Below are 25,257 nucleotides of genomic sequence, written 5' to 3' on the forward strand. Positions count from 1 at the left end.
TGGAAGCCTCCTTCCAAGAGGCTGGAAGCCTCCTTCCAAGAGGCCTGGAAGCCTCTTTCCAAGAGGCTCAGGAAGCCTCCTTCCAAGAGGCTCGGCAGCCTCCTTCCAAGAGGCTCGGAAGCCTCCTTCCAAGAGGCTCGGAAGCCTCCTTCCAAGAGGTTCGGAAGCCTCCTTCCAAGAGGCTCGGTAGCCTCTTCCAAGAGTCTCGGTAGCCTCCTTCCAATAGACTCGGTAGCCTCCTTCCAAGAGGCTCGGTAGCCTCCTTCCAAGAGGCTCGGAAGCCTCCTTCCAAGAGGCTCGGAAGCCTCCTTCCAAGAGGCTCGGTAGCCTCCTTCCAAGAGGCTCGGTAGCCTCCTTCCAAGAGGCCTGGAAGCCTCCGTCCAAGAGGCCTGGAAGCCTCCTTCCAAGAGGCCTGGAAGCCTCCTTCCAAGAGGCCTGGAAGCCTCCTTCCAAGAGGCCTGGAAGCCTCCTTCCAAGAAGCCTGGAAGCCTCCTTCCAAGAGGCCTGGAAGCCTCCTTCCAAGAGGCCTGGAAGCCTCCTTCCAAGAGGCCTGGAAGCCTCCTTCCAAGAGGCCTGGAAGCCTCCTTCCAAGAGGCTCGGAAGCCTCCTTCCAAGAGGCTCGGAAGCCTCCTTCCAAGAGGCTCGGAATCCTCCTTCCAAGAGGCTCGGAAGCCTCCTTCCAAGAGGCTCGGAAGCCTCCTTCCAAGAGGCTCGGAAGCCTCCTTCCAAGAGGCTCGGAAGCCTCCTTCCAAGAGGTTCGGAAGCCTCCTTCCAAGAGGCTCGGTAGCCTCCTTCCAATAGGCTCGGTAGCCTCCTTCCAATAGGCTCGGTAGCCTCCTTCCAAGAGGCTCGGTAGCCTCCTTCCAAGAGGCTCGGTAGCCTCCTTCCAAGAGGCTCGGTAGCCTCCTTCCAAGAGGCTCGGTAGCCTCCTTCCAAGAGGCTCGGTAGCCTCCTTCCAAGAGGCTCGGTAGCCTCCTTCCAAGAGGCTCGGTAGCCTCCTTCCAAGAGGCTCGGAAGCCTCCTTCCAAGAGGCTCGGTAGCCTCCTTCCAAGAGGCCTGGAAGCCTCCTTCCAAGAGGCCTGGAAGCCTCCTTCCAAGAGGCCTGGAAGCCTCCTTCCAAGAGGCCTGGAAGCCTCCTTCCAAGAGGCCTGGAAGCCTCCTTCCAAGAGGCCTGGAAGCCTCCTTCCAAGAGGCCTGGAAGCCTCCTTCCAAGAGGCCTGGAAGCCTCCTTCCAAGAGGCCTGGAAGCCTCCTTCCAAGAGGCCTGGAAGCCTCCTTCCAAGAGGCCTGGAAGCCTCCTTCCAAGAGGCCTGGAAGCCTCCTTCCAAGAGGCCTGGAAGCCTCCTTCCAAGAGGCCTGGAAGCCTCCTTCCAAGAGGCCTGGAAGCCTCCTTCCAAGAGGCCTGGAAGCCTCCTTCCAAGAGGCCTGGAAGCCTCCTTCCAAGAGGCCTGGAAGCCTCCTTCCAAGAGGCCTGGAAGCCTCCTTCCAAGAGGCCTGGAAGCCTCCTTCCAAGAGGCCTGGAAGCCTCCTTCCAAGAGGTCCGGAAGCCTCCTTCCAAGAGGCATGGAAGCCTCCTTCCAAGAGGCATGGAAGCCTCCTTCCAAGAGGCATGGAAGCCTCCTTCTAAGAGGCTTGGAAGCCTCCTTCCAAGAGGCTTGGAAGCCTCCTTCCAAGAGGCTCGGAAGCCTCCTTCCAAGAGGCTCGGTAGACTCCTATTGAAAGACTCGAAAACCTCGTTTCGAGAGGCGTGTAAGCCTGTGGCCTCATTGCGTATCTCCTTTCGACAGCTCTTTCGCATGACAGTTTGAATGGTTTGCTCGTTTCGAGTCGAACTGCGCAATGCCACCTCTGCTTTCGAGAAGTTCGAAAGCCTCTTTTCGAGAAGCTCGAAAGCTTCCTTTCGACAGGCTCGAAAGCTTCTTTTCGGGAGGCTTGAGAGACTTCTTTCGAGACGCTCGAAAGCCTCCTTTCGAAAGGCTCAAAAGCACCTTTACAAGAGGTTACAAAGCCTCCTTCCAAGAGGCTCGGAAGCTTCCTTCGGAAAGGCATGAAGGCCTAGTTTCGAGAGGCTCTTTTCGAGAAGCTTGAAAGCTTCCTTTCGAGAGGCTCGAAAGCTTCTTTTCGGAAGGCTCTAAGGCCTCTTTTCGAGCTTTCCCAACTCCCACACTTCCGCCAGAGGTTCAGCTTCGTCTCCAGTGTAATATCAACGGTTACTGGAACTACCTCCCAAACTTGGAATTGCTCATCATTGACATTTCCCCCTAGGTCATTGAACGCCAAGAATTCAATCGTACATCCACCGGATCCATTGATCACTCGCTCGGTAAATACAAGTGGATTACAAAGGTAGGGAGAAATATCCGACACTCGTTAGCGACAGGGGTGCAACGCCGAATCCCCTTCGCAGGGCCGGATTTATGGGGGGACCTTCCAGCAGTTGAAGTCCGCCTTCACGGCAGTCTCATCTGTTATAGCGGTCAACCCTGCTGCCTCTTCTGGATTTAAACAAAGGGCGAATGACCTGATTCTTCCCTACTTTTCGTAGAGGACATCAATGTGCTTCAGTCAAATGTTTCGCGCTTCAAAAACTTTTCAAGAACGCCGATCAGCTGATCCTGAATTACAGTTCTCCCCGTTTCTAAATGGTCACTCCGCTACGGCAATTGCCGTCACTACTGACAGTCACTCCGTTATCCCTATGATGGAACGGGAAGACCGCTCCTATCTCTACGCGACCTTCCTTTGGGACCTGCCTAGGACGTGGTGAGGTTTGACAGGGTGCTCTGTTAAACTTCTATTAAAAGCAGCATGTGTTTGAAAGCAGGCTCTACAAGAGCGATCATGTGCCCATTCATGGAATGGGGGGACCCTAAACAAACCTACATAAGCGTCTATTTACAAGAAAGGGCTCAGGCTCGGTTGTGCTAACCTATTCTATTTAGCAGACTGCGATCGTTTGCGGAGACCATTGTCGGCTAATACCAAAGTGGTTTTCCAGAATCATGATAAACAACGGACCGGATGTTTATCCTAGGACATTTTTTTAGGGAAACAACTTGCGGACTCATCCTCTATAATTGTGCACAATCTCTAATTTAGGCTCGGGCGAAATAAGCTTTATGTTCCGCAAATTTTCCTAATCTCAGGTCTGGTAGTGGATGGTTTTTCAGCTTATGAAAGGTTGTTGCATTATTCACTATGAATGGTCTGTAAAAGCCGTAGGGTAGGCAATTATAATGTGTTGGCAACAAATGCACCTAAAATTGATCGAAAAAGTTTTGGTTAATCGTGTCGCTATATCAATGAAAATTGTGAAATACTAAAAAAGGGTGATAATTATCCTGTTATCCGAAAAAAAAAGCTCTAACACAGCCTGCCTACTTAAGTGGCTGCTAAAGAACGAGTCAAGGTGATTTTTTACGCAAGTTAAATTCTTTTATTTGTTGATGAAGTGCGTGAATCTAGCGTTATGTGACTAAAATATGCTATATACACTTTTTTTTAAAGAAGCAGTGATAAATATCTCTCTACAAATTGATGTATTATCGCTGAATTATTGATTAATTTGCGTGATAAGCCAACGTTACATCCTAGGTTAACATTACCTCCCGAGGTTTTTAGACCAAGTGATTAATCAGTTTTTTTTTCATTCGTATATCATGCAGGAAGTCAAGAAAAATTCTAATTCCCTAAATAGGTTCCGACATAAAATACAACCATCTCCATAATGCTCTTGCTTTGTTACCGTGCATCTCACAGCTAGCCTATCGAAGTTCCCTTTTACAGTGGATATCAAGTGACACTCATTCTGAGTGTGTACTTGTTAATGTGTGAATGTAGATATTTTCTTGAATACAAGTCACAAGCTGTTGGTGTGTATTGTGACTTAACTTAATCTCAATTAGCATCATTAGCATTATCAACAATCATTACTTTAATATTTATAATAATTAAGCTATTTTTGTTTATTATACAGTACTAACAGTTTAAACGGCAACATAACATATTTCGCACATGTATTTTCTATTCACAGGAAGCAACATACTGAAAACAACTTCCTGCCAGCTTGCCAAGCAATTAATCTCCCTTATCCTCAATATTGCACAAATAATAATATAGAGTGATGGTCTTTTTTAATAACTGATAATTTTGAAGGACAGAAAACCCCTGTTTGAGTGATTTTCTGTTTTTTACTCTGCACCATTGAGTTGAACGATTTTTTTAACAATCTTCATTCCATCAATCATTTGTAATTTGCAATACCGCTATTATTTTCAATCGTCACATATTGTTTATCTTATCTCGTTCATGGCCAACTCGAACTACCGTCCACCAGCGATCGATAAAAGCCATTCTGCCACCTGCAGTTGCATGACTCCTCAACAATCACATTCTGTCCTCGTTCTAGCAAAACGATGATTTATTAACGAGCTTCAAGTTTACCTCCGTTTCTCATAAACACTGCAGTTTTCATCGTTCCCGTCAAACGAATCGGGATAGTTTATCGCATTCTACGCGTCCATTGACCGATCGTCACCGAAAAAATGGAAATCAATTTGTTTTCTTTCGTTACTGTCACTGAACCAATCTCTTCTATTAGAACATCGTCGATGGTGATTCGGCCTCTGGCCTCCGAGCGTAAACCAAAACACACTCCCACCGTTTCTTTGACACACTGACTAATGATTTCGCGAACGCTGCTGCTACGTCGGAAATATGTGTCAAATCAGAATGCCAATTATGGATCGAGTGTGCGTGCGATGATGTGATTCCATCACTCACACGGTGAAAGAAATCTTGCGCATTTTGCTGTGTTCTGTTCGTAAACAAACGCTGGAGGTGAAGCAACAACACCAACCAACCGGTGAACTCACCAGTCTGAGTACGCACGTGAGCGAAGCACGATTCAATATATACTGTGGACATGCCACAGTGAATGAGCGGCAAAGCGAATATCTACTGTGGTGGTTCGTTGAGTTTTGTTCGGTGCTGAACGAAGAACGTGTGCGATTGGAACTGGTCGTTGATTTAAGGCAAGTATAGATAACAAGGAGTGACGTATCTGAATCTATTCACTTTTATTACAATTTTGTATTCTAATTCGTTTCCAATTGCAGAACAAGTTGGTTACAGTCATTAATATGTTAATTAAGTGTTTCAGATTATCAACTACATTTTATTCTGCGAGAAAACATGAGTGAAAATGTAAATAAACACATGGAGAGCCAGGCTTACAACTTATAGGTAGTTTGATTGCCTCATGAGAATAATCAAGAGATGCACGGCTAGCAAAACAGGTTGTTCAGATCATTTGTTCCGCGTTGGACCCCTACCACGCAATCGAAGCCTTCGTGGAAATAGAAGCCACGAATATGATCCATGGTGAACCCTCGTTTTCATTAATGGTTTTTGAGCGAAAGGAGGAAACCACCGGAACAAACTCTGTCTAGTCCTTTCGGAAACTGGTTTCATCGTCATTGCAAACATTCAACCTTCTCATGCACGTTCTACATATTTGTTCTCTAACTCGCCAGAAGAGGAAGAAGAAGCAATTAAGGCAGTGAATTTCATCACAATCTATCAATCAAAAGAAGGCACAATCTTATAAAAACTAATGTGTGCCGTTGTGGAAAATCCGACTGCGTTCCACAAGCGAATCGAGAAACACCTGAAATCCATCATTCGCAGTGTTGGTAGAATCATACTCAAATCTCAATCAGCGAAACTTCATGCGCGAGCTAGCTCGCTTGGAATTTTGCAGGGAAAGCATCACACTGGAGTTTTTTGTGCTAAATTGCAACGTTTCGCTGTTTTGCTTGCATATGGATTTATTATCCGTTGTTTTATGCGAAGAAAGGTTATTCAATGCATTTGAAAAAGCAGAACACGTAAAAATCATGCAATAATTCAAATCGCGAGTTGAATCATGAACGATTTTCTGAGCCAAGAGTCTGGTTGACTTGCGCCAGATTTGAATCGTTTATGATATTTGAGGATTTGAGTCTTTCTCAACAGTTAACAGTCTAAAGTCAAGGGGGGTTGCGTAGCGTAGTTGGCTCGATTCCCAGCAAACCCCTCCAACAAACCCCCGTCAGTCACAGGATTCGTAGCCTATGCGGTGGCGTATTGGGGAGCGCCATTACCTATACGACTGCCTGATGACGACTGACAAATTGTTCTTCTCGGAGGCATTCCTCCAACGCTACCCGGATAAATCGCAGCCCAACAATGCTACGGTCATTGGATTGACGAAACGGACAAATGGACACAATGGACTCACGTCAGATGGACCAGCAACGACAACAACAATGAATATTGGAAAAATCTAAAAATAGATTCTGTGTGGATTCTGGTAGCAGAATACCACAGTAGATGTCGGCGCAGTAGCGGTTAAGTAACCAGCGGAAATCTGAAGACCCGGTCAAGGCCAGAAATATGTTAAGTCTATTCAAGCATTAATAGCTGAACTTGATCCGCGATTCTGAGAAAAGGCAAATACGGTTAGAAACATGCTGGAATTCAGTGAGTGATAATATCCAAAGAAAGTCAGAATCCCACTGATCTGCAACACATTTTTCAATACCGTATCATAACAATTCCGGATAGTGTTACGATTCTTCTTCTTCTTTTTCTTCATTGGCATTACATCCCCCACTGGGACATGGGCGCCTTGCAGCTTAGTGTTCATTAAGCACTTCCACAGTTATTAACTGCAAGGTTTCTAAGCCAAGTTACCATTTCTGCATTCGTATACCATGAGGCCAACATGATGATATCTTTATGCTCAGGGAAGCCGAGACAATTTCCAATCCGAAAATTGTCTAAACCGGCAGCGGGACTCGAACCCAGCCACCCTCAGCATGGTCTTGCTTTGTAGCCGCGCATCTTACCACATGGCTAAGGAAGGCCCCAGTGTTACAATAATGAAAATTAAGAAGTTTTATTATTTTAAACTTGCGGAAAATGAGCTAACAAAAAATTAATAAATGATTCAAATTAGACCTCACCATAAGGCTGAATAACATAAGGCTGAGCATAAAAAGTTGAAATGCGAAAATCTAACATAAGTCTGAAATAGCAAAACGCTGTAAACTTGATGAAGGCGCGTTATTTTTTTATTCTTGTTTTTTTGCCTTTGCTTGTCAATGAGCTCGGACCTATTCTTGGTTTTTGTTTATTGATTCTTGCTAAGATAAATTTCTCACTACACTGAAGTCGGTTTTTGCGTACTCCGTAAACCCCAAAAAATCAATTTTATGCGATTTTCTCGAGTTTTCCGACTTTTTTTTGGAAAAACCGCACAACGACTTTTTCGAAAATTTAGCATAAAAAACCGGTCCGAGTAAAAAAGCGCATGAAAAGCGACCCCACCTGTTTATTATGTTTTCTTTGTTGTTTATTCTTTATTCCGAGCTCCCTATTCTACATTCTTAATTCTCAATTTTGAATTCTGAATTCAAAATTTTCAATTCTCTATTTTCGATTCTCAACTCTCAATGCCCTTCTCACATCTCACTTTTCTCTTCTCACATTTTATATTTTACTTCTCACTTAGCATTGCACAGTTCTCACTTCACCAATTTTTCACTTCTAGCTTCTCAAGGAAAACAGGAAGAAAGAAGAAGGAATGGTGAAAAAATTAAGAATAAGTGAAAAAAATTCAATTTTTTCCTCACTTTTCACGTTTTACTCCTTGATTCTCCTGCTTCTTATTTCTCACTTCACTCTTCTCACTTTTCACTTCTCACTACTCTTTCAGCACTTCTCACTTCTCACCATTCACTTCGCGCTTCTCGCTCCTCACTCCTCACTTCTCACTTTTCACTTTTTATTTCTCACTTCTTACTTCTCACTTCTTACTTTTTACTTTTTACTTCTCACTTTTCACTTCTCACTTTTATCTTCACAGCTGTGAAAAGTAAGCACTTTTAACTTCTCAATTATTACTTCTCATTCACATTCTTACTTCTTTCTTCTCACTTTTCATAATAAACTTTTAATTTTTTACTTTTATTTTCTCACTTCTCATCTCTCACATTTCATTGCACAATTCTCACTTCGAACTTGTTAATCCCACTCCTTACTTTTAACTTCTCACTACTTAGTCCTCACTTCTTACTTCGTAGTTCTCACTTCACACTTCTCACTTGTAACTTTTAACTTCCCAATTGTTTTCCTTATTAAGTGAAGTGTGAAGTGAGATGTTCGAAATGAATAGTTAAAAGTGAGAATTAAGATGTTCGAAGTCAGCCCTTCTCACATCTCACTTTTCTCTTCTCACATTTTATCTTTTACTTCTCACTTAGCATTGCACAGTTCTCACTTCGCCAATTTTTCACTTCTAGCTACTCAAGGAAAGCATGAAGAAAGAAGAATGAATTTTTGGAAAAATTAAGAATAAGTTAAAAAATTTCATTTTTTTTTCTCACTTTTCACGTTTTACTCCTTGATTCTCTTGCTTCTTATTTCTCACTTCACTCTTCTCACTTTTCACTTCTCACTACTCACTCAGCACTTCTCACTTCTCACCATTCACTTCGCGCTTCTCGCTCCTCACTTCTCACTTCTCCCTTCTCACTTTTCACTTTTCATTTCTCACTTCTTACTTGTCACTTTTCTATTCTTACTTTTTACTTTTTACTTCTCACTTCTATCTTCACAGCTCTTACTTTTCACTTTTAACTTCTCAATTATTACTTCTTTCTTCTCACTTTTCATAATAAACTTTTAATTTTTTACTTTTATTTTCTCACTTCTCATCTCTCACATTTCATTTCACAATTCTCACTTCGAATTTGTTACTTCTCACTCCTTACTTTTAACTTTTCACTACTTATTCCTCACTTCTTACTTCGTAGTTCTCACTTCACACTTCTCACTTCTAACTTTTAACTTCCCACCTTTCCCTTCTCACATTTTCACTTCTCACTTCACCGTTTTTCATTTCTCCAATTTTTATCTTCCCACTTTTCACTTCTCACTTCTCACTTTTCACTTCCCAATTCTTACTTCTCCCTTCTCACTTTTCACTTCTCACTATTTAATTCATACTTCATACTTCTTGCTTCTCATTTCTTACTTTTTACAATTTACCTTTCTTTTCTCACTTTTTATTTCTCACTTCTCACTTCGAATTTGTCACTTCTCAATTTTCACTTCTCATTTCTTACTTTTCTCACTTCTAACTTCTCACTTTTCACTATTCACTTCCTTTTTCTCATGTCTTATTTCTTATGAGATGTGTGAAACATCTCATTCCTCACTTCTCACTGCACACTTCATGTAATACTCACTACTCATTTCTCATTACTCACAATATATATTTTTTTCATCTATTAGTGCAAACGGTATTCGACCAAACGGCATACGGCCAAATGGCCCGACATCGTATAATATTATTCATATTCTCCATATACTTCATATTCCTCATATTTTTATTATTCTTCATATTCTTGATATTCTTGATATTCTTCATATTCTTTATATTCTTCATATTCTTCATATTCTTCATATCCTTCATATTCTTCATATTCTTCACATTCTTCATATTCTTCATATTCTTCATATTCTTCATATTCTTCATATTCTTCATATTCTTCATATTCTTCATATTCTTCATATTCTTCATATTCTTCATATTCTTCATATTCTTCATAATCTTCATAATCTTCATATTCTTCATTCTTCATATTCTTCATATTCTTCATATCCTTCATATTCTTCATATTCTTCATATTCTTCATATTCTTCATATTCTTCATATTCTTCATATTCTTCATATTCTTCATATTCTTCATATTCTTCATATTCTTCATATCCTTCATATTCTTCATATACTTCATATTCTTCATATTCTTCATATTCTTCATATTCTTCATATTCTTCATATTCTTCATATTCTTCATATTCTTCATATTCTTCATATTCTTCATATTCTTCATATTCTTCATATTCTTCATTTGTTCTTTGTTCTTTGTTCTCTGTTCTTAGGTTCTTAGGTTCTTAGGTTCTTAGGTTCTTAGGTTCTTAGTTTCTTAGGTTCTTAGGTTCTTTTCTTAGGTTCTTAGGTTCTTGGGTTCTTAGGTTCTTAGGTTCTTAGGTTCTTAGGTTCTTAGGTTCTTAGGTTCTTAGGTTCTTAGTTTCTTAGGTTCTTAGGTTCTTAGGTTCTTAGGTTCTTAGGTTCTTAGGTTCTTAGGTTCTTAGGTTCTTAGGTTCTTAGGTTCTTAGGTTCTTAGGTTCTTAGGTTCTTAGGTTCTTAGGTTCCTAGGTTCTTAGGTTCTTAGGTTCTTAGGTTCTTAGGTTCTTAGGCTCTTAGTTTCTAAGGTTCTTAGGTTCGTAGGTTCTTAGGTTATTAGGTTCTTAGGTTCTAAGGTTCTTAGGTTCTTAGGTTCTTAGGTTCTTAGGTTCTTAGGTTCTTAGGTTTTTAGGTTCTTAGGTTCGTAGGTTCTTAGGTTCTTAGGTTCTTAGGTTCTTAGGTTCTTAGGTTCTTAGGTTCTTAGGTTCTTAGGTTCTTAGGTTCTTAGGTTCCTAGGTTCTTAGGTTCTTAGGTTCTTAGGTTCTTAGGTTCTTAGGCTCTTAGTTTCCTAAGGTTCTTGGGTTCTTAGGTTCTTAGGTTCTTAGGTTCTTAGTTTCTTAGGTTCTTAGGTTCTTAGGTACTTAGGTTCTTAGGTTCTTAGGTTCTTAGGTTCTTAGGTTCTTGGGTTCTTGGGTTCTTAGGTTCTTGGGTTCTTAGGTTCTTAGGTTCTTAGGTTCTCAGGTTCTTGGGTTCTTAGGTTCTTAGGTTCCTGGGTTCTTAGGTTCTTAGGTTCTTGGGTTCTTAGGTTCTTAGGCTCTTAGTTTCTAAGGTTCTTAGGTTCGTAGGTTCTTAGGTTATTAGGTTCTTAGGTTCTTAGGTTATTAGGTTGTTAGGTTCTTAGGTTCTTAGGTTCTTAGGTTCTTAGGTTCTTAGGTTTTTAGGTTCTTAGGTTCGTAGGTTCTTAGGTTCTTAGGTTCTTAGGTTCTTAGGTTCTTAGGTTCTTAGGTTCTTAGGTTCTTAGGTTCTTAGGTTCTTAGGTTCTTAGGTTCTTAGGTTCTTAGGTTCTTAGGTTCTTAGGTTCTTAGGTTCTTAGGTTCTTAGGTTCTTAGGTTCTTAGGTTCCTAGGTTCTTAGGTTCTTAGGTTCTTAGGTTCTTAGGTTCTTAGGCTCTTAGTTTCTAAGGTTCTTAGGTTCTTAGGTTCTTAGGTTCTTAGGTTCTTAGGTTCTTAGGTTCTTAGGTTCTTAGGTTCTTAGGTTCTTAGGTTCTTAGGTTCTTAGGTTCTTAGGTTCTTAGGTTCTTAGGTTCTTAGGTTCTTAGGTTCTTTGGTTCTTTGTTCTTTGTTCTTTGTTCTTTTGCTACTTTCAGCCATCCGACATTCCAGCATTTCGAGCTCAGCCTTATGAGTATTCAAACCTTTTTGCAATAGCGCACGAATACTACAATGTGATAGAATATTTTCTCGATAAAATCCACAATAGATCATTAATTAACGACTACGCAGTCTCATACAATTAAAACGCGTTTAATTATTCGTTCGACGTTTCGACACGGGATCAGTGTCTTCTTCAGGGAATGTCCGTGTCGAAACGTCGAACGAATAAAAAAAAAAGATTTTTAATCGTATGAGACTGCGTAGTCGTTAATTAATGCTCTTTGGTTAAACCTTAAAGTCATCTCCAAAAATTGGTAAATACAAAATTCATAATATATTCAGGAATGCTTTTTTCAGCAGCAATCTACAGAATTTTAAAGTAATTCAAAATGAAAATTTGCAAATATAGATCTCGTGAAAAATTTAATGATTTTTAAGTGTTAGCTCCACAGATTTTCAATGGAGTTAGAAGAAGAATATTCAAACGATCTTGAAGTATGATATACAATTTGAAAGAATCCCCACGCCGATTAACGCCGCCGCCAGTTTAAATTGTTCACAGCGTGACACCTTCAATACCGCTACCGTTAAGCAAAACTACAACAAACACCACCACTGACGATTTTTGGACTGTAATCTCAATCAATAATTCAACTGGCTGGCCTTTCCTTCATTGTAAACTGATTAAATAGGTAGATTATATAAAATAGATAAATATCTAAATATGATTTGATCTAAAGTCGATTACAAAACAATAACATCTGCAAAGCAAATCGTAGATCATTCCCCCAAATTAACATTTACCGAAGAGAATATTCAGCTGCATGCATGTCAGCTGAACGATATACATGTACATACGCACATACGCTATGGTAGACATCAGTGTATAGTCGGAAATCTTTTTGTCCAAAAATAGTCATTCAACTAAATCTCCTTGATTGGCCAAACGATTTTTTAAACTGAGAACTTTTCTTCCATAGCCGTCCCTCAATTTCACTGACTAGCAATCGACAACTTGCCCAGGACCCGCAACCCCGACTCACCTTTCTCATCCTGTGACAGATCCTCGTTGGAGCCACGGCGGCGGCCCTCGGTGGGGCTGTGCGACGAACGTTCGGTGCTTGCATCCGAGTCACCATCGCCGGTCGATCCGGGTCCCGGCTTTGCCGTCTTGTCCGGCACCAGCAGCTGCTGGCCGGAGTAGATGAACGAACTTCCCAGCCGGTTCAGCTGCGTCAACTCCGACGGTGTGGTATCGAAGCGGGCCGCCACCGAAGTTAGGGTATCCCGGTCTCCAACGGTGTACGAAGTGGTCGGTATCGTCGGCATAGAGCGCTTCTTTTCGCCATCTGGAAGTGTAAGGAACACAATAAGGCACTAATAAGTCATGTGCTATCTACCGACTGACAAGTGGAATCAATTATTATTTGCTAATGCATTGGATAAGATTGCCACACGAACCACTTAACCGGCACTGCGGATACTCGAAAGGTAGGAATTTCCCATAATCGCGCCCGAAGATACCGCCAACGGACGGCTTTTTGGTGTAGAAGATCAAATAATCGCCCGTCAACAGCGGAGGCACTCGAGCCCATAGAATTACTATTCGGAATGTTTCCTCCATAACTGGATCACATCCAGTACCGAAAGCACTTGTATTATTCCGAACAGCCGCAACGCAACTGCCGGAGCTGTGCATATCCAGAATAAGGGATCTGTCGATCTCGAATCAGCAATCGCAAGCCACTCCAATTGCCGCATTTGGATTACCAGGAAAAATGCTTCTGTCAGCAAAACGGTTCGTGTTTGGACAGCTTGCGGGCAAACATTCGAACACAAACTAACGAAAGTTTAATCCGACATGCATTACAAACTTGCTCACTTGGATATGTGCGATGTCGTGTGGTGTGCGCTGCTCAATAAGATTCAGCAGGCTTTGCAAAATCTGGAGATGTTTATTTTTAAAAAATGTCGATTGTGCAGATAATGTTGAATTGTCGCAAATCGATAACCATTTTCCAGTGTCGTGGTGAGAAGGTTGGTAAGAAAGAAAATGGTTGGCAAGAAATGACATTCTTCGAAAATATGCTTACGAACCTACAAACTTACAAACAAAGCATTCCTTCAGAAGTGGTTAATAATCAGTGAGTACTTGATCGTACAGTTTTTAGAGATTCGTTTGCGTACGTTTTGACAATTTTACCATCAAGACGCGATGTATTTTACCATTCGACGCTATGCCGAATTATTCTCCCCTGCCCTTTATTCACATTTAACTTAAATGTATGAATTTTATCAAACATATTGACCTTGATAAGATAAAGAACTCCACCGTCAGTGCCTTCAATGCAATCTTCAATGGGTATAACTCATGTTTCCTGGCTTATGTATGAAAGCGATCTAATGTGAATCAATATTGGACGATAAATCGGGACTGCTTTGCGATTTGGGCGTAACTTATTTTGTAAACAAACATTGCTTCATGGATTCCGGAGAATGCAAGCGTTTTCATCCCAAACAAATTCCCTTATCCGGTAGAGGAAAGCTTAATCTGTCGGACCCATACCGTGGTTTCCTCATAAAATGCTTGTTTTAGCAGGAATTCCCCTTCCAATGTTTGTTTACAAAATAAGTTACGCCCAAATCGCAAATTGGTCCCGAAATGTCCTTCAAAATTTGACGTAACAAATATTGAACATTCTAAAATGGATCATACAATAAGTAGATTATTCCATTTCGTTTAGCTATTCTTGTAACTTCAAATTAATTTAAAATTTATTTTACCTTCCTAACGTGTTCGGGTCAATATGACCCGGATCGCACTTTCAAATTGTTGAGAAGATCCATTAACTACGTAACGCAAAAAATGACCATTTTCAAAACCTCCCTCCCTCCCCCTTCCCCTATGTCACACTTTTTGTATGAAGCATCCAAAAATTTTGTATGGATTGTCACACTTCGGTCAACCCTCCTCCCCTTCTTAGCGTTACATAATTTATGGATGCTCCCTAACTTTTTAACGCAACAATGTAAAAGACTGAAACTTCTTGACTTTTCCAATTTCGCAACCCATGGTATGGTGTGAAGGGCTTAAAAAACTCACACTTACACGCTCATTTTTTTCTACTCAATAGTGAGTAGTTTTGTATTGCCGTCTCTTTTTTTCCCACAGAAATTTTACTCACTTTTGAAAAAAAGTAGAACCACTCAAAATTTGAGTAGTTCCACTTTTTTTTTTTAAAAGTGAGTAAAATTTCTGTAGGAAAAAAAGAGACGGCGATACAAAACTACTCACCGGTGAGTAAAATCAAAATGAGCGTGTACGGTGTTCGGGTCATATTGACCTGGATTTGACTTAGCAATATCTCAAGAATTTCTCAGCCAATTTCACATGTTTCTAAACCCAAAAAAATCGTCAGCTCATAAATTTTTCGAAGCTGAGAAGAGAATGAGCAAGTCTCTCACTTATCATATCTGTATACATACAGGGGATGGACAAAATAATTAGGATAGGCAAATTTTAGGTAAAATTAGATGTGTTGTAACTACCTACGTTATCATCCGATTTTGACAATTCAGGCATGCCTGAACTAGAAAATTAATGCAGTTTGACGGTATGTCCATGGAACCGACTATGGCCACCGGATTTCGGAGATATTCCGGGTTTTTCGGAGGTAGGTTCAAAACCGTAAATTTGAGGTGGATATTAGGAGAAGTTGTGGTTAAAAATTGAATAATATTAGTAACCACAAATGAAGTAGGGCTCTTGCTGGTTGGAACCATATATTGAGATTTGGAATCGGACCAGAATCAAGTGAGATATGGCCATTTGCTTAAAATCGGCTCCGATCGATACTTATCAAAGGGGTCAGGCCACAACTTCATTTGAATCTCGCTTTTTGATAGATCGGCCACTATGATTTTATTCTAGAAGGGCGCTAATGTGTCCAGAATGAAAAACCAATTGAATAAACGAATCCTGGAGTCGCTGGGATGTCCCCGGGGAACCTGTGAATGGGGACATTTAAGTTTTAGCACCAAAATCAGTCATTCGACGGCTCTTTTTTCATGGTTTTCGATCAGGAAGCGAAGTATGAATAGAAAATGGTCCATTGATGGCTCTGACCGCTTCCAGGATCTACGGATTGGCCCCAGGGAACCTGTGGAAGGGGACATTTTAGTTTTACCAAAAAACAGTCGTTCGACGGCTCTTTTTTCATGGTTTTCGATCAGGAAGCGAAGTATGAATATAAAATGGTCAATTTACGGTTCTGACCGCTTCCAGGACCTACGGATTGGCCCCGGGGAACCTGTGGAAGGGGACATTTTAGTTTTACCAAAAAAACAGTCATTCGACGGCACTTTTTTCATGGTTTTCGATCAGGAAGCGAAGTATGAATATAAAATGGTCCATTGATGGCTCAGACCGCTTCCAGGATATACGGATTGGCCCCGGGGAACCTGTGGAAGGGGACATTTTAGTTTTAGCACCAAAACCAGTCATTCGAAAGCTCTTTTTTCATGGTTTTCGATCAGGAAGCGAAGTATGAATATAAAATGGTCCATTGTCGGCTCTGACCTCTTCCAGGACCTACGGATTGGACCCCGGGGAACCTGTTGAAGCGGATATTTTAGTTTTAGCATCAAACCCAGTCATTCGAAGGCTCTTTTTTCATGGATTTCGACCAGGAAGCGAAATATGAATTAAAAATGACCATTGACGGCTCTGACCGCTTCCAGAACCTACTGATTGCCTTCGAGGATTCTGTGAATGAGGACATTTTAGTTTTAGCACTAAAACCAGCCATTCGATTTTTGACCAGGAAGCGAAGTATGAATATAAAATAGTCCATTGACGGCTCTGACTGCTTCCAAGACCCACGGATTGCTCCTGGAGAATCTGTGTAAGGGGACATTTTATTTTAGGCATCATAATCAGTCATTCGACGTCTCTTTTCTAGTGGTTTCGATTAGGAATCGAGAAATGAATATAAAAGGGACCATTGAGGGCTCTGACCAGGAAACCAGGAAACCTGTGGAAGGGGACATTTTAGTTTTAGCACCAAAACTAGTCATACAACGGTTCTGTTTTCATGGCTTTGGATCAGGAAGCGAAGTATGAAGTAGGCAGGTTCCCCGTGAGCTATCCGTAGGTGCAGAAAACGGTCAGAGCCGTCAATGGTCCATTTCTTGTTCATACTTCACATTCTGATTGAAATCCATGAAAAAAGAGCCGTCCAATGATTGGTTTTTGTGCTGAAACTAAAATGTCCCCTTCCACAGTTCCCCGGGGGCAATCCGTAAGTCCTGGAAGCGGTCAGATCCATTAATGATCCAATTTATACTCATACTTCGCTTTCTGATCAAAAATCACGAAAAAAAAGCCGTCGATATATTGGTTTTGGTGCTGCAACTTAAATGTTCCTTTCTACTGGTTTTCCGGGGGGAATCTGTAGGTCCTGAGAGCGGTCAGAGTCATCAATGGTCAATTTTATATTAATACTTTGCTTATATTAAAGAAGAGCTGTCGAATGACTGATTTTGGTGTAAAAACTAAAATGTCCCCTTCCACAGGTTCCTCGTGGGCAACCAGTAGGTCCTAGAAGCGGTCAAAGCTGTCAATGGTCCTTTTATATTTATACTTTGCTTCCTGATCGAAAACCTATAAAAAGAGCCGTCGAATAACTGATTTTAGTGCTAAGACTTATATGTTCCCTTCCACAGGTTCCCCGGGGGCAATCCTTGGGTCCTGGAATCGGTCAGAGCCGACAATGAACCATTTTATATTCATACTTCGCTTCCTGATCAAAAACCATGAAAAAAGAGCCGTCGAACGACCGGTTTTGGTGGTAAAACTAAAATGTCCCCTTCAACAGGTTCCCCGGGGCCAATCCGTAGATCCTGGAAGCGGTCAGAGCCGTCAATGGACCATTTTATATTCATACTTCGCTTCCTGATCGAAAACCATGAAAAAAGAGCCGTCGAACGACCGGTTTTGGTGGTAAAACTAAAATGTCCCCTTCCACAGGTTCCCCGGGGCCAATCCGTAGGTCCTGGAAGCGGCCAGAACCGTAAATTGACCATTTTCTATTCATACTTCGCTTCCTGATCGAAAACCATGAAAAAAGAGCCGTCGAACGACTGGTTTTGGTGGTAAAACTAAAATGTCCTCTTCCACAGGCTCCCCGGGGCCAATCCGTAGATCCTGGAAGCGGCCAGAGCCGTCAATGGACCATTTTTTATTCATACTTCGCTTCCTGATCGAAAACCATGAAAAAAGAGCCGTCGAATGTCTGATTTTGGTGCTAAAACTTAAATGTCCCCATTCACAGGTTCCCCGGGGACATCCCAGCGACTCCAGGATCCGTTTCTTCAATTGGTTTTACATTCTGGATTCATTAGAGCCCTTCTAGAATAAAATCATAGTGGCCGATCTATCAAAAAGCGAGATTCAAATGAAGTTGTGGCCTGACCCCTTTAATAAGTATCGATCGGAACCGATTTTAAAGAAATGGCCATATCTCACTTGATTCTGGTCCGATTCCAAATCTCAATATATGGTTCCAACCAGCAAGAGCCCTACTTCATTTGTGGTTACTAATATTATTCAATTTTCAACCACAACTTTTCCTAATATCCACCTCAAATTTACGGTTTTGAACCTACCTCCGAAAAACCCGGAATATCTCCGGAATCCAGTGGCCATAGTCGGTTCCATGGGCATACCGTCAAACTGCATTAATTTTCTAGTTCGGGCATGCCTGAATTGTCAAAATCGGATGATAACTAAGATAGTTACAACACATCTAATTTTACCCAAAATTTGCCTATCCTAATTATTTTGTCCATCCCCTGTATATACAGAAGATAAGTTTAAATTTTCAATAGCATTCTTTGAGCCTCTGATGTGTTTTCATGAAGTTTGAGCAGTCGCATGCTCAGTTTAATTGTAATTGGTTTTATGTCCCCAGCTCTCATCATTTTGACGCCTGAATCCGACCGTGCTCGAAATTTCAGAAGGTCACTTTCAATTGCCAACAGAATTCATTGAGCTCCTGATGTGTTTTCATGAAGTTTGAGCAGTCGCATGCCCAGTTTTATTGTAATTGGTGTTATGACCCCTGCTCTCATCATTTTGACGCCTGGATTCGACCCTGGTACAAATTTTTGAGAAAGTCAATGTCAATTGTAAACAGAACTAATTGTGCTCCTGATGTGTTTTCTTGAAGTTTGAGCAGTCGCGTGCCCAGTTTCATTGTAATTGGTGTTATGTCCCAGCTTTCCTCATTTTGACTTCTGAATCCGACCCTGGTCGAAATTTTAGAAACTCAATTTCAATTGCAAACAGAATTCATTGAGCTCCTGATGTGTTTTCATGAAGTTTGAGCAGTCACATGACCAGATTCATTGAAATTGGTGTTATGGTCGCTGCTGTCTCCCATTTTGACCCCTGAATTCGGCCCTGGTAAGAATTTCAGAAGATCACATTCAATTCAAAATGGAAATTTAAATTTGTAAAGCTTGTATAGCTGCATGTCAATTCCCGCAGGCATGTTTCATTGTAATTGGTTTTGTAGCCCACACTATACCATTGTGACCCCTGAATCCGGCCCTGAATTTAGTCAACCATGTCCTATTCAAATGATGAAACTATTCAAAATGATGAAACTAGAATTCTTGTCAAATATGGTTTGATGGTTGATTTGTAAATTCGGGACGTAAACATGGCCAGAACATTGAGTTGATGTTCGAATTACAGGGAAAAAGACCCCCGCGCACACTTATTTTCAGCAATAACTCGGACTTGAACAGGAATTTCGGTCTTAAAATGTATCAGGGCAAAAATATAGCTATTCCCATTGAGCACAAACGAAACCGCGAGGAATTCCGACGATCATGCTGAATGCGAGCCATTTGAAAAAAATCCGTTCGTCCTGAGTCTTTGAAGGTTAAGTCGTTTTTACACCGTTTTTGGGACTTACGCGGTTTTGATTTACGCGGAACGTATCCCCCGCGTAAAAACCGACTCCAGTGTACTAAGCATACGCGAAAGATAAAAACACATAGAAATCATTGTAATACAATAATCGCCATACCCATTCACATCGCTATGGCTTTCGGCGTGGCACCGAAAACTTCACTGCTGCCGATGATTTTTTGGCCGGTTGACAGCTCCACTCCAAATTGCATACATTTCATTAAAGTATATAAAGTCTAGAATAAAGATTTGAAACGCTGGCTCACCTTTTGTCAGTCGATCAATACTTTCGAAGCGGCCCTCCACTTTGGACCGCAAGGAGTCTAGATCGAAGGGTGCAGCCAATCCATGATCAACGCTCCTCGATTTGCTCCTGGAAGAAAGCAGAAAAAAAGCAAAATTAGGCATGTCCATTTGATTTCATGGGAATACTTTATTAGGCATTTGTTATTTGTTCCCGTCTTCACCAATCAAAATCAATGAACAAGTAAATGGAAGCTGGAAACAACAAAATAAAAATAATTCAAGCCACGAGCAAACGACTAACCATTAAAATAACACATATGCAAGCAAACGACGTCCCGTTAAATAAATTAAAAATATGATCTATAAAAATGTTTTTCGCGGCTGGCTGGATGGTAAGTTTGCCGTCGCCGAACCATTGTGGCATGCCTTGCGGCAACAAATCAACACCTCTGGATACTTACCATTTCTTGGAGCCGGTCCCTACCCACCACAACCCTTCGACCCAAAAGCTGCAATCCACTGAATGGCTGTAGGGAAACAACACAATGTTGACGACGCTTGTTTGTAAACAGCCACCCTGCAAGCGGGGCTGTAAAATAATTCTCTGCAGCACAATTCAATTTAGGTGAATGAAATTTACGGTATAGTTGGCCGGACAACGTCGTCCCATTCACACCTGGGAAATAAAATTAGCTACAGAGTGCCGACACAACGTGACAAGGAGATGAATGACAGGAGTTTTAACTTGGATTACATTCCTGGCGTCATTTTAAAAGCTCTTCGTTTTCTCGGCTAGTTTTACATTGTTTGATTTCACGTGTATTCTCCAGTGATGGAAATGTTTCGAATGTCCATTCCGATTGCTTCATGAATGAAAATTGGGATTCGTTTTCAACCGTGCTTTACTTTGTTTTATTTTCGATTTTCCCGTACAGCTATATATAAGCTACAGAAGACTAATTTGTAATGTAAGTTTCCAAAAATAAACTACATTTCGTGTGAAACAACGTCTTACCTTGAATGATTCTATGACCATCACACGAAAAGGAATAACCTCGACATTTAAGGCATTTTTCTTGTGAATGTTTCCAATGATCCCAAATTCAATCAATCGCAATGATTTATTATCTGTCGTCATGCGTGCTCCAGCCGACTGTTCACAAATTAAGCCGTCATGCATAATTGGATCGATCATGCATGCAAGCATGAAACTGCTGACATGGTCACGCAAAAAAAAAAACAAAAGAATCCATCGTATTAATTTATCTTTGGGTGGACCATATCTGACAAGTCATCGTTACTTATCAGAAAGGTTGGGAGGTGTCATTTGGAAAGAGTCGTTTGATTTCTTGTGATTTAAAAAGCTCACCATACCGATTCGAAATAAAAGGAAAATAACAGAATAACGCTGAAAGTGTTGTTTCTGTTCCCTAGAATGTAAAGATTCTAATCATGATTCCAATGAATGCTCGAAACTTAAACTAAACCCACTCTGAATATTCATTATTTAGATAATTTTACATAATCACACCCACATTCAAAAATCCACTTCAGCGTGCTGCGAGTCGTGCCCACTGCAATTTTGGATTTTTGCGTTTCAAATTAGGTATCTGAAAAGGTAAACAAACCGAACACAGAGTGAAACAAGCAGACTGGGGGAGACCGACCACGTACCGGTCGCAAAATCAACAACATTTACACTACACAAATCCGCTCTTCGACCTTGAGCCGAAACGCGTTCCGGAAATTGGTTCCTCCGCTGTTGTCGGTTGCTGATGACAAGCGAGCCGCCCTATTCGAGCGAGATGACGACCGGCGCGGCGCGGCGTAGTTTGCCTTTTTTTTCGCTGCTCGTTCTCACTAAAGAACAGCAACGGTTGGACCAAGTTTAATGATCGCCTCATGATCTTGTTGCTGTGGGATCATAAAGGAGAGGTGATCGTACACACCCGTGAGTCCGAAAGCTGTTTCCGCTTTATGACACCTCGTTTACCGTTCGTAGATGTGGCTTGCAAGAGCAGTTAGCATGTGTCTGAGCTACGGAAGGGGAGACTTCAGCTTAAATTCAGCCGTAAGCTGAACAAAAAATTGTCTTCAGAATAAGTCCCCAGGGCAATTACCTTTTTTCAACTTCTGATGTTGAATCGGAAACTAGTTTTTATTTCTCGATTCACGTGTTGTCTAGCAAGTCGAGACTATTTTTAGCTTCGGCTTATTATGGGTCATCGTCAAAAAGCAAGAATGAATCCAGTCGCTTACGTGCACAATGACTGGGATGATGAATTATGTTTATGGATCTTGCAAGATAAAGTTTTCCATCAGGTGTTTGTTTATTCAGGAAGTTTTGACGTGTTACGGAGAATAGATAAATTACAGAAAAGAACAGACACAAGCAATTTGCTTGTCAAGCTGAAAGGCCCAACTTTGATGGCAATAAAAATATGATTTCCATACCTCTAAGCGGTTCCACCGGAAATGACGACTTTTTTTTATACTTTTTGCATTTTTTTATTTTTGTCATTACACATGGTAGGGTAATTTGCCAAATGTTGAACGGCTAATATCTTCGCCTATTGTTGAACGCACGTGCATTTCTTATGGGAGTTCAACAATAGGCGACAATATTAGCCGTTCAACATTTGGCGGTTTCCCCTATATTTATTTTCTATGACAACAAACAAATTTTCATCGTTGGTACCCCAATTGGAATGAAGTATTTTTCGTCTGCTCAAGAGATGAGCCAGCCGAGGGCTGAAAATCTTTATAAAATTACATCGAATTATTCCTGAAAAAGGTTTCTATTTTTTACAAAACTGATAAATTGAATTTCCACAGCCATATATTCTAAATTTCCACAACAAATTTCAAATTTCTACAGAAAACTCAAAAAAATCTTCCAATGAAAATTCTCCAGTGTTTACATGAGAATCCATTAGAATTTTCATGCGAAATTCATCATATATTCGAGGCAAATTTAAACGTTTTTTCACTTTTCCGCTGAATATTTTACAGAAACAGAATCAGAGTTTACATGAGAAAATCATCCACATTTTGATGGCAAGTTCATTCAAATTCCACAGAAAAGTCATCAGAATTTCCACAAAAGTTTTACCCGGAAACTCATCAACATTTTGCTCTGAAATTCATCCATAATTCCACAGAAAAGTCATTAGAATTTCCTTCAGAAATTCACCCGAATTTCCACTAGAAAATCATCCGAATTTCAACTGAAAATTCATCCAAATTACTTCGAGCAAATTATCCTGATTTCTTCAGAAAATTCATTCGATTTTCCACAGCTAATTTATCCGGTTTTCCACAGGGAATTCATTCGATTTTCCATAGTAAGCGTCTTCAAATTTCTGAAGGAAATTCATTCAAATTTGAATATGAATCCCTCCGAAAAAATATTCAAATATCCATCGGAAATCCATTCGAATTCCCACAGGAAACACGTTGGAGTTTACAAAGAATTTACAGAGAAAATTCACTCAATTTTCTACAAAAAAATTCTTTCAATTTCCACCGGAAAATTATCAGAATGTCCACCATGCGAACTTTCATAGGAAGTCGATTCACGGGAAATCGATCATTTTCACAGGAAATTCAATAGATTTTTCAAAGGTAATGTATCTGATTTTTCACGAGAATTTATTCAAATTTCCACAGAAAATTTATCCGACTGGAAATGCATCCAAACTTTCACATAAAATTCAACTTAATTCAATTTCCACGAGATTTTTTTTACAAATTTCGGTGAAAATTCTTTATTGCGCATAAGCCGAAAAAAAGTATTCCCACTTTTGGGTTTCCGCGCCGAGCACTCAGCGCCAGACTCGGCGACAAGGAGATAGTGGTCAAGTTGGTACTCCTGATTTTCTGACAACTGATGTCGAATTTCCAAAGAAATTTCATCCCAATCTTTATGGAAAGTTCATCCGAATCTCGAAAGAAAATTCATCTAAATTTCACAAAACATTTATGTCTGAAATTCCACGAAAAATCAATCGATTTTCTACAAAAAAAAAATTCCAAGGGAAAACAAATCGAATTTCATAAGATAGAAAAATCTTCAAAATACTCACAGGAAATTCATTAAAAGTTTCACAGGACATTTATTAAAACTTTTTCACCTAAAATCATCCGGATTACCGTCAGAAAACGATACGAATAACAACCGAAAACTTCTAAATTTCCATAAAAATATTTAGGGGTGATTCAAATATGACGTCCACCACTTTTTTAAATTTTTAGACCCCCCCCCTCCCCCAGAAGTAGTACTGGGAGGTAGTTCCTGGGGGAAACGATGGTGGAGCCCAAGGGAGCTTAGTCGGTATTACTGGTATGGTCGAGTCCGACACTCCAGTACACTTCCGTGTGGTAGTTTGGCAACTACAATGCACGTGTACTGGGTTAGTGTGTAAATGCATTCTCCCTTGTAAAAAAAAGACCCCCCCCCCCCTTCCCCCTCTGTCACGCTTTTTGTATACTGAGTAAACGCATTGTCACAAAATCTTGACCCCGCCTCCCCCAACCAAACTGTGGACGTCATTTTTGAACGTCCCCTTATCAGAATTTCCACAAAAAAATTTTTTGTCCGAATTTCCACAGAATATTCACCCGAATTTCTCAAGAAAATTCATCCGAATATCCACAGAAAATTCATCTGGATTTCCAAAGAAAAATAATCCAAATATCTACAAGTGATTAATCCGAATTTCCTCGGGCAAGTCATCCTGATTTCCTTCCGAATGATCATTAAGCCGAATGAGGTCTAAAAGATGGGAAAAGAAAAATAAGAAGAGAAGTCAGTTCATCCTTTTTCCTTCTTCCTATTTCCTTTTTCTTTTCTCCTTCAAACTTCTTTTATCTTTCTTCTTCCGTCCTTCGTGCATTTTTCTATTTCAAATTTTCTTTTTCCTTCTTCCCTTTTTCCTTCTTTATTTTTCATTACAAATTTTACTTTTTTCCATGTTCACAACTTTTCCTTATTTCTTATTTTTACTTATTTCTTCTTTTTTAATTTTGCTTCATCCTTGTATTCTACTCTTTTTTACTTCTTTCTTCTATCACTTGTCTTCTTTTATCCTTCTGTTTTCTTCATTCTTCCCTTTTCCTCTTTCTTCTTTTTCCCTCTTCTTTCTTCCTTCTTTCGGCTTGCTTGTTCCTTTTTCATTCTTCCTTCTTCCTTATCTTTCTTCCTAATTTCTTTTCCCTTCTTATTTTTTCCATCTTCTTTCTAACTTATTTCTCGATCCTTCTTCCTACTTCATTCTTCTTCTTTCCTTCTTATTCCTGTTTCGATCTTCATTTTTTCTCCTTTTTTCCTTCTTTCAACTACTTCCATCCTTCGAGAAAGTGAAAATTTGTTTTGTATTTTTAAGTACATTTTTGAAACTTTTTCGAGAGTATTTACTACAGCGCGTGTAGTTCGGATCTTGAACTACAAATCCAGTACTAAGCATTTATAAAAATATTCTTGGAGCACCGCTCGTGTTTCTCCAGTAAGCAGTGCGATCGGCCGGTTGTCGAAATTTAGTGTTGCTTTGTGCGGAAAGCAAAACGATTGGCTGGTGGTGACCGAAATTTTGTTCTGCATTGTGCGGGTGAGTAAGTTAATCAGAAAGTGAAAATTTACTTCACATAG

General features: G+C 40.5%; 1 protein-coding gene across 6 annotated transcripts in view; it reads right to left on the reverse strand.

Moving 5' to 3' along the window:
- The window catches only part of LOC134227993 (TLD domain-containing protein 2), a 671,450-nt gene that overhangs the window by 171,031 nt on the left and 475,162 nt on the right, over window positions 1-25,257 (reverse strand). For 4 of the 6 annotated variants that reach the window (XM_062709741.1, XM_062709737.1, XM_062709740.1 and 1 more), the window contains 2 exons: window positions 19,631-19,737; window positions 12,430-12,735 (listed from right to left, as the gene is read on the reverse strand). In XM_062709741.1, coding sequence (XP_062565725.1) covers window positions 12,430-12,735; window positions 19,631-19,737 — 413 coding nt within the window. Of the gene's footprint in view, window positions 1-4,442; window positions 4,667-12,429; window positions 12,736-19,630; window positions 19,738-25,257 lie in introns of those variants that run through there. The other 2 variants (XM_062709742.1, XM_062709743.1) reach the window with 2 other exon arrangements.

Source organism: Armigeres subalbatus, chromosome 3 (assembly GCF_024139115.2).
Source record: "Armigeres subalbatus isolate Guangzhou_Male chromosome 3, GZ_Asu_2, whole genome shotgun sequence".
In the NCBI taxonomy this organism is placed as follows: Eukaryota; Metazoa; Arthropoda; class Insecta; order Diptera; family Culicidae; genus Armigeres; species Armigeres subalbatus.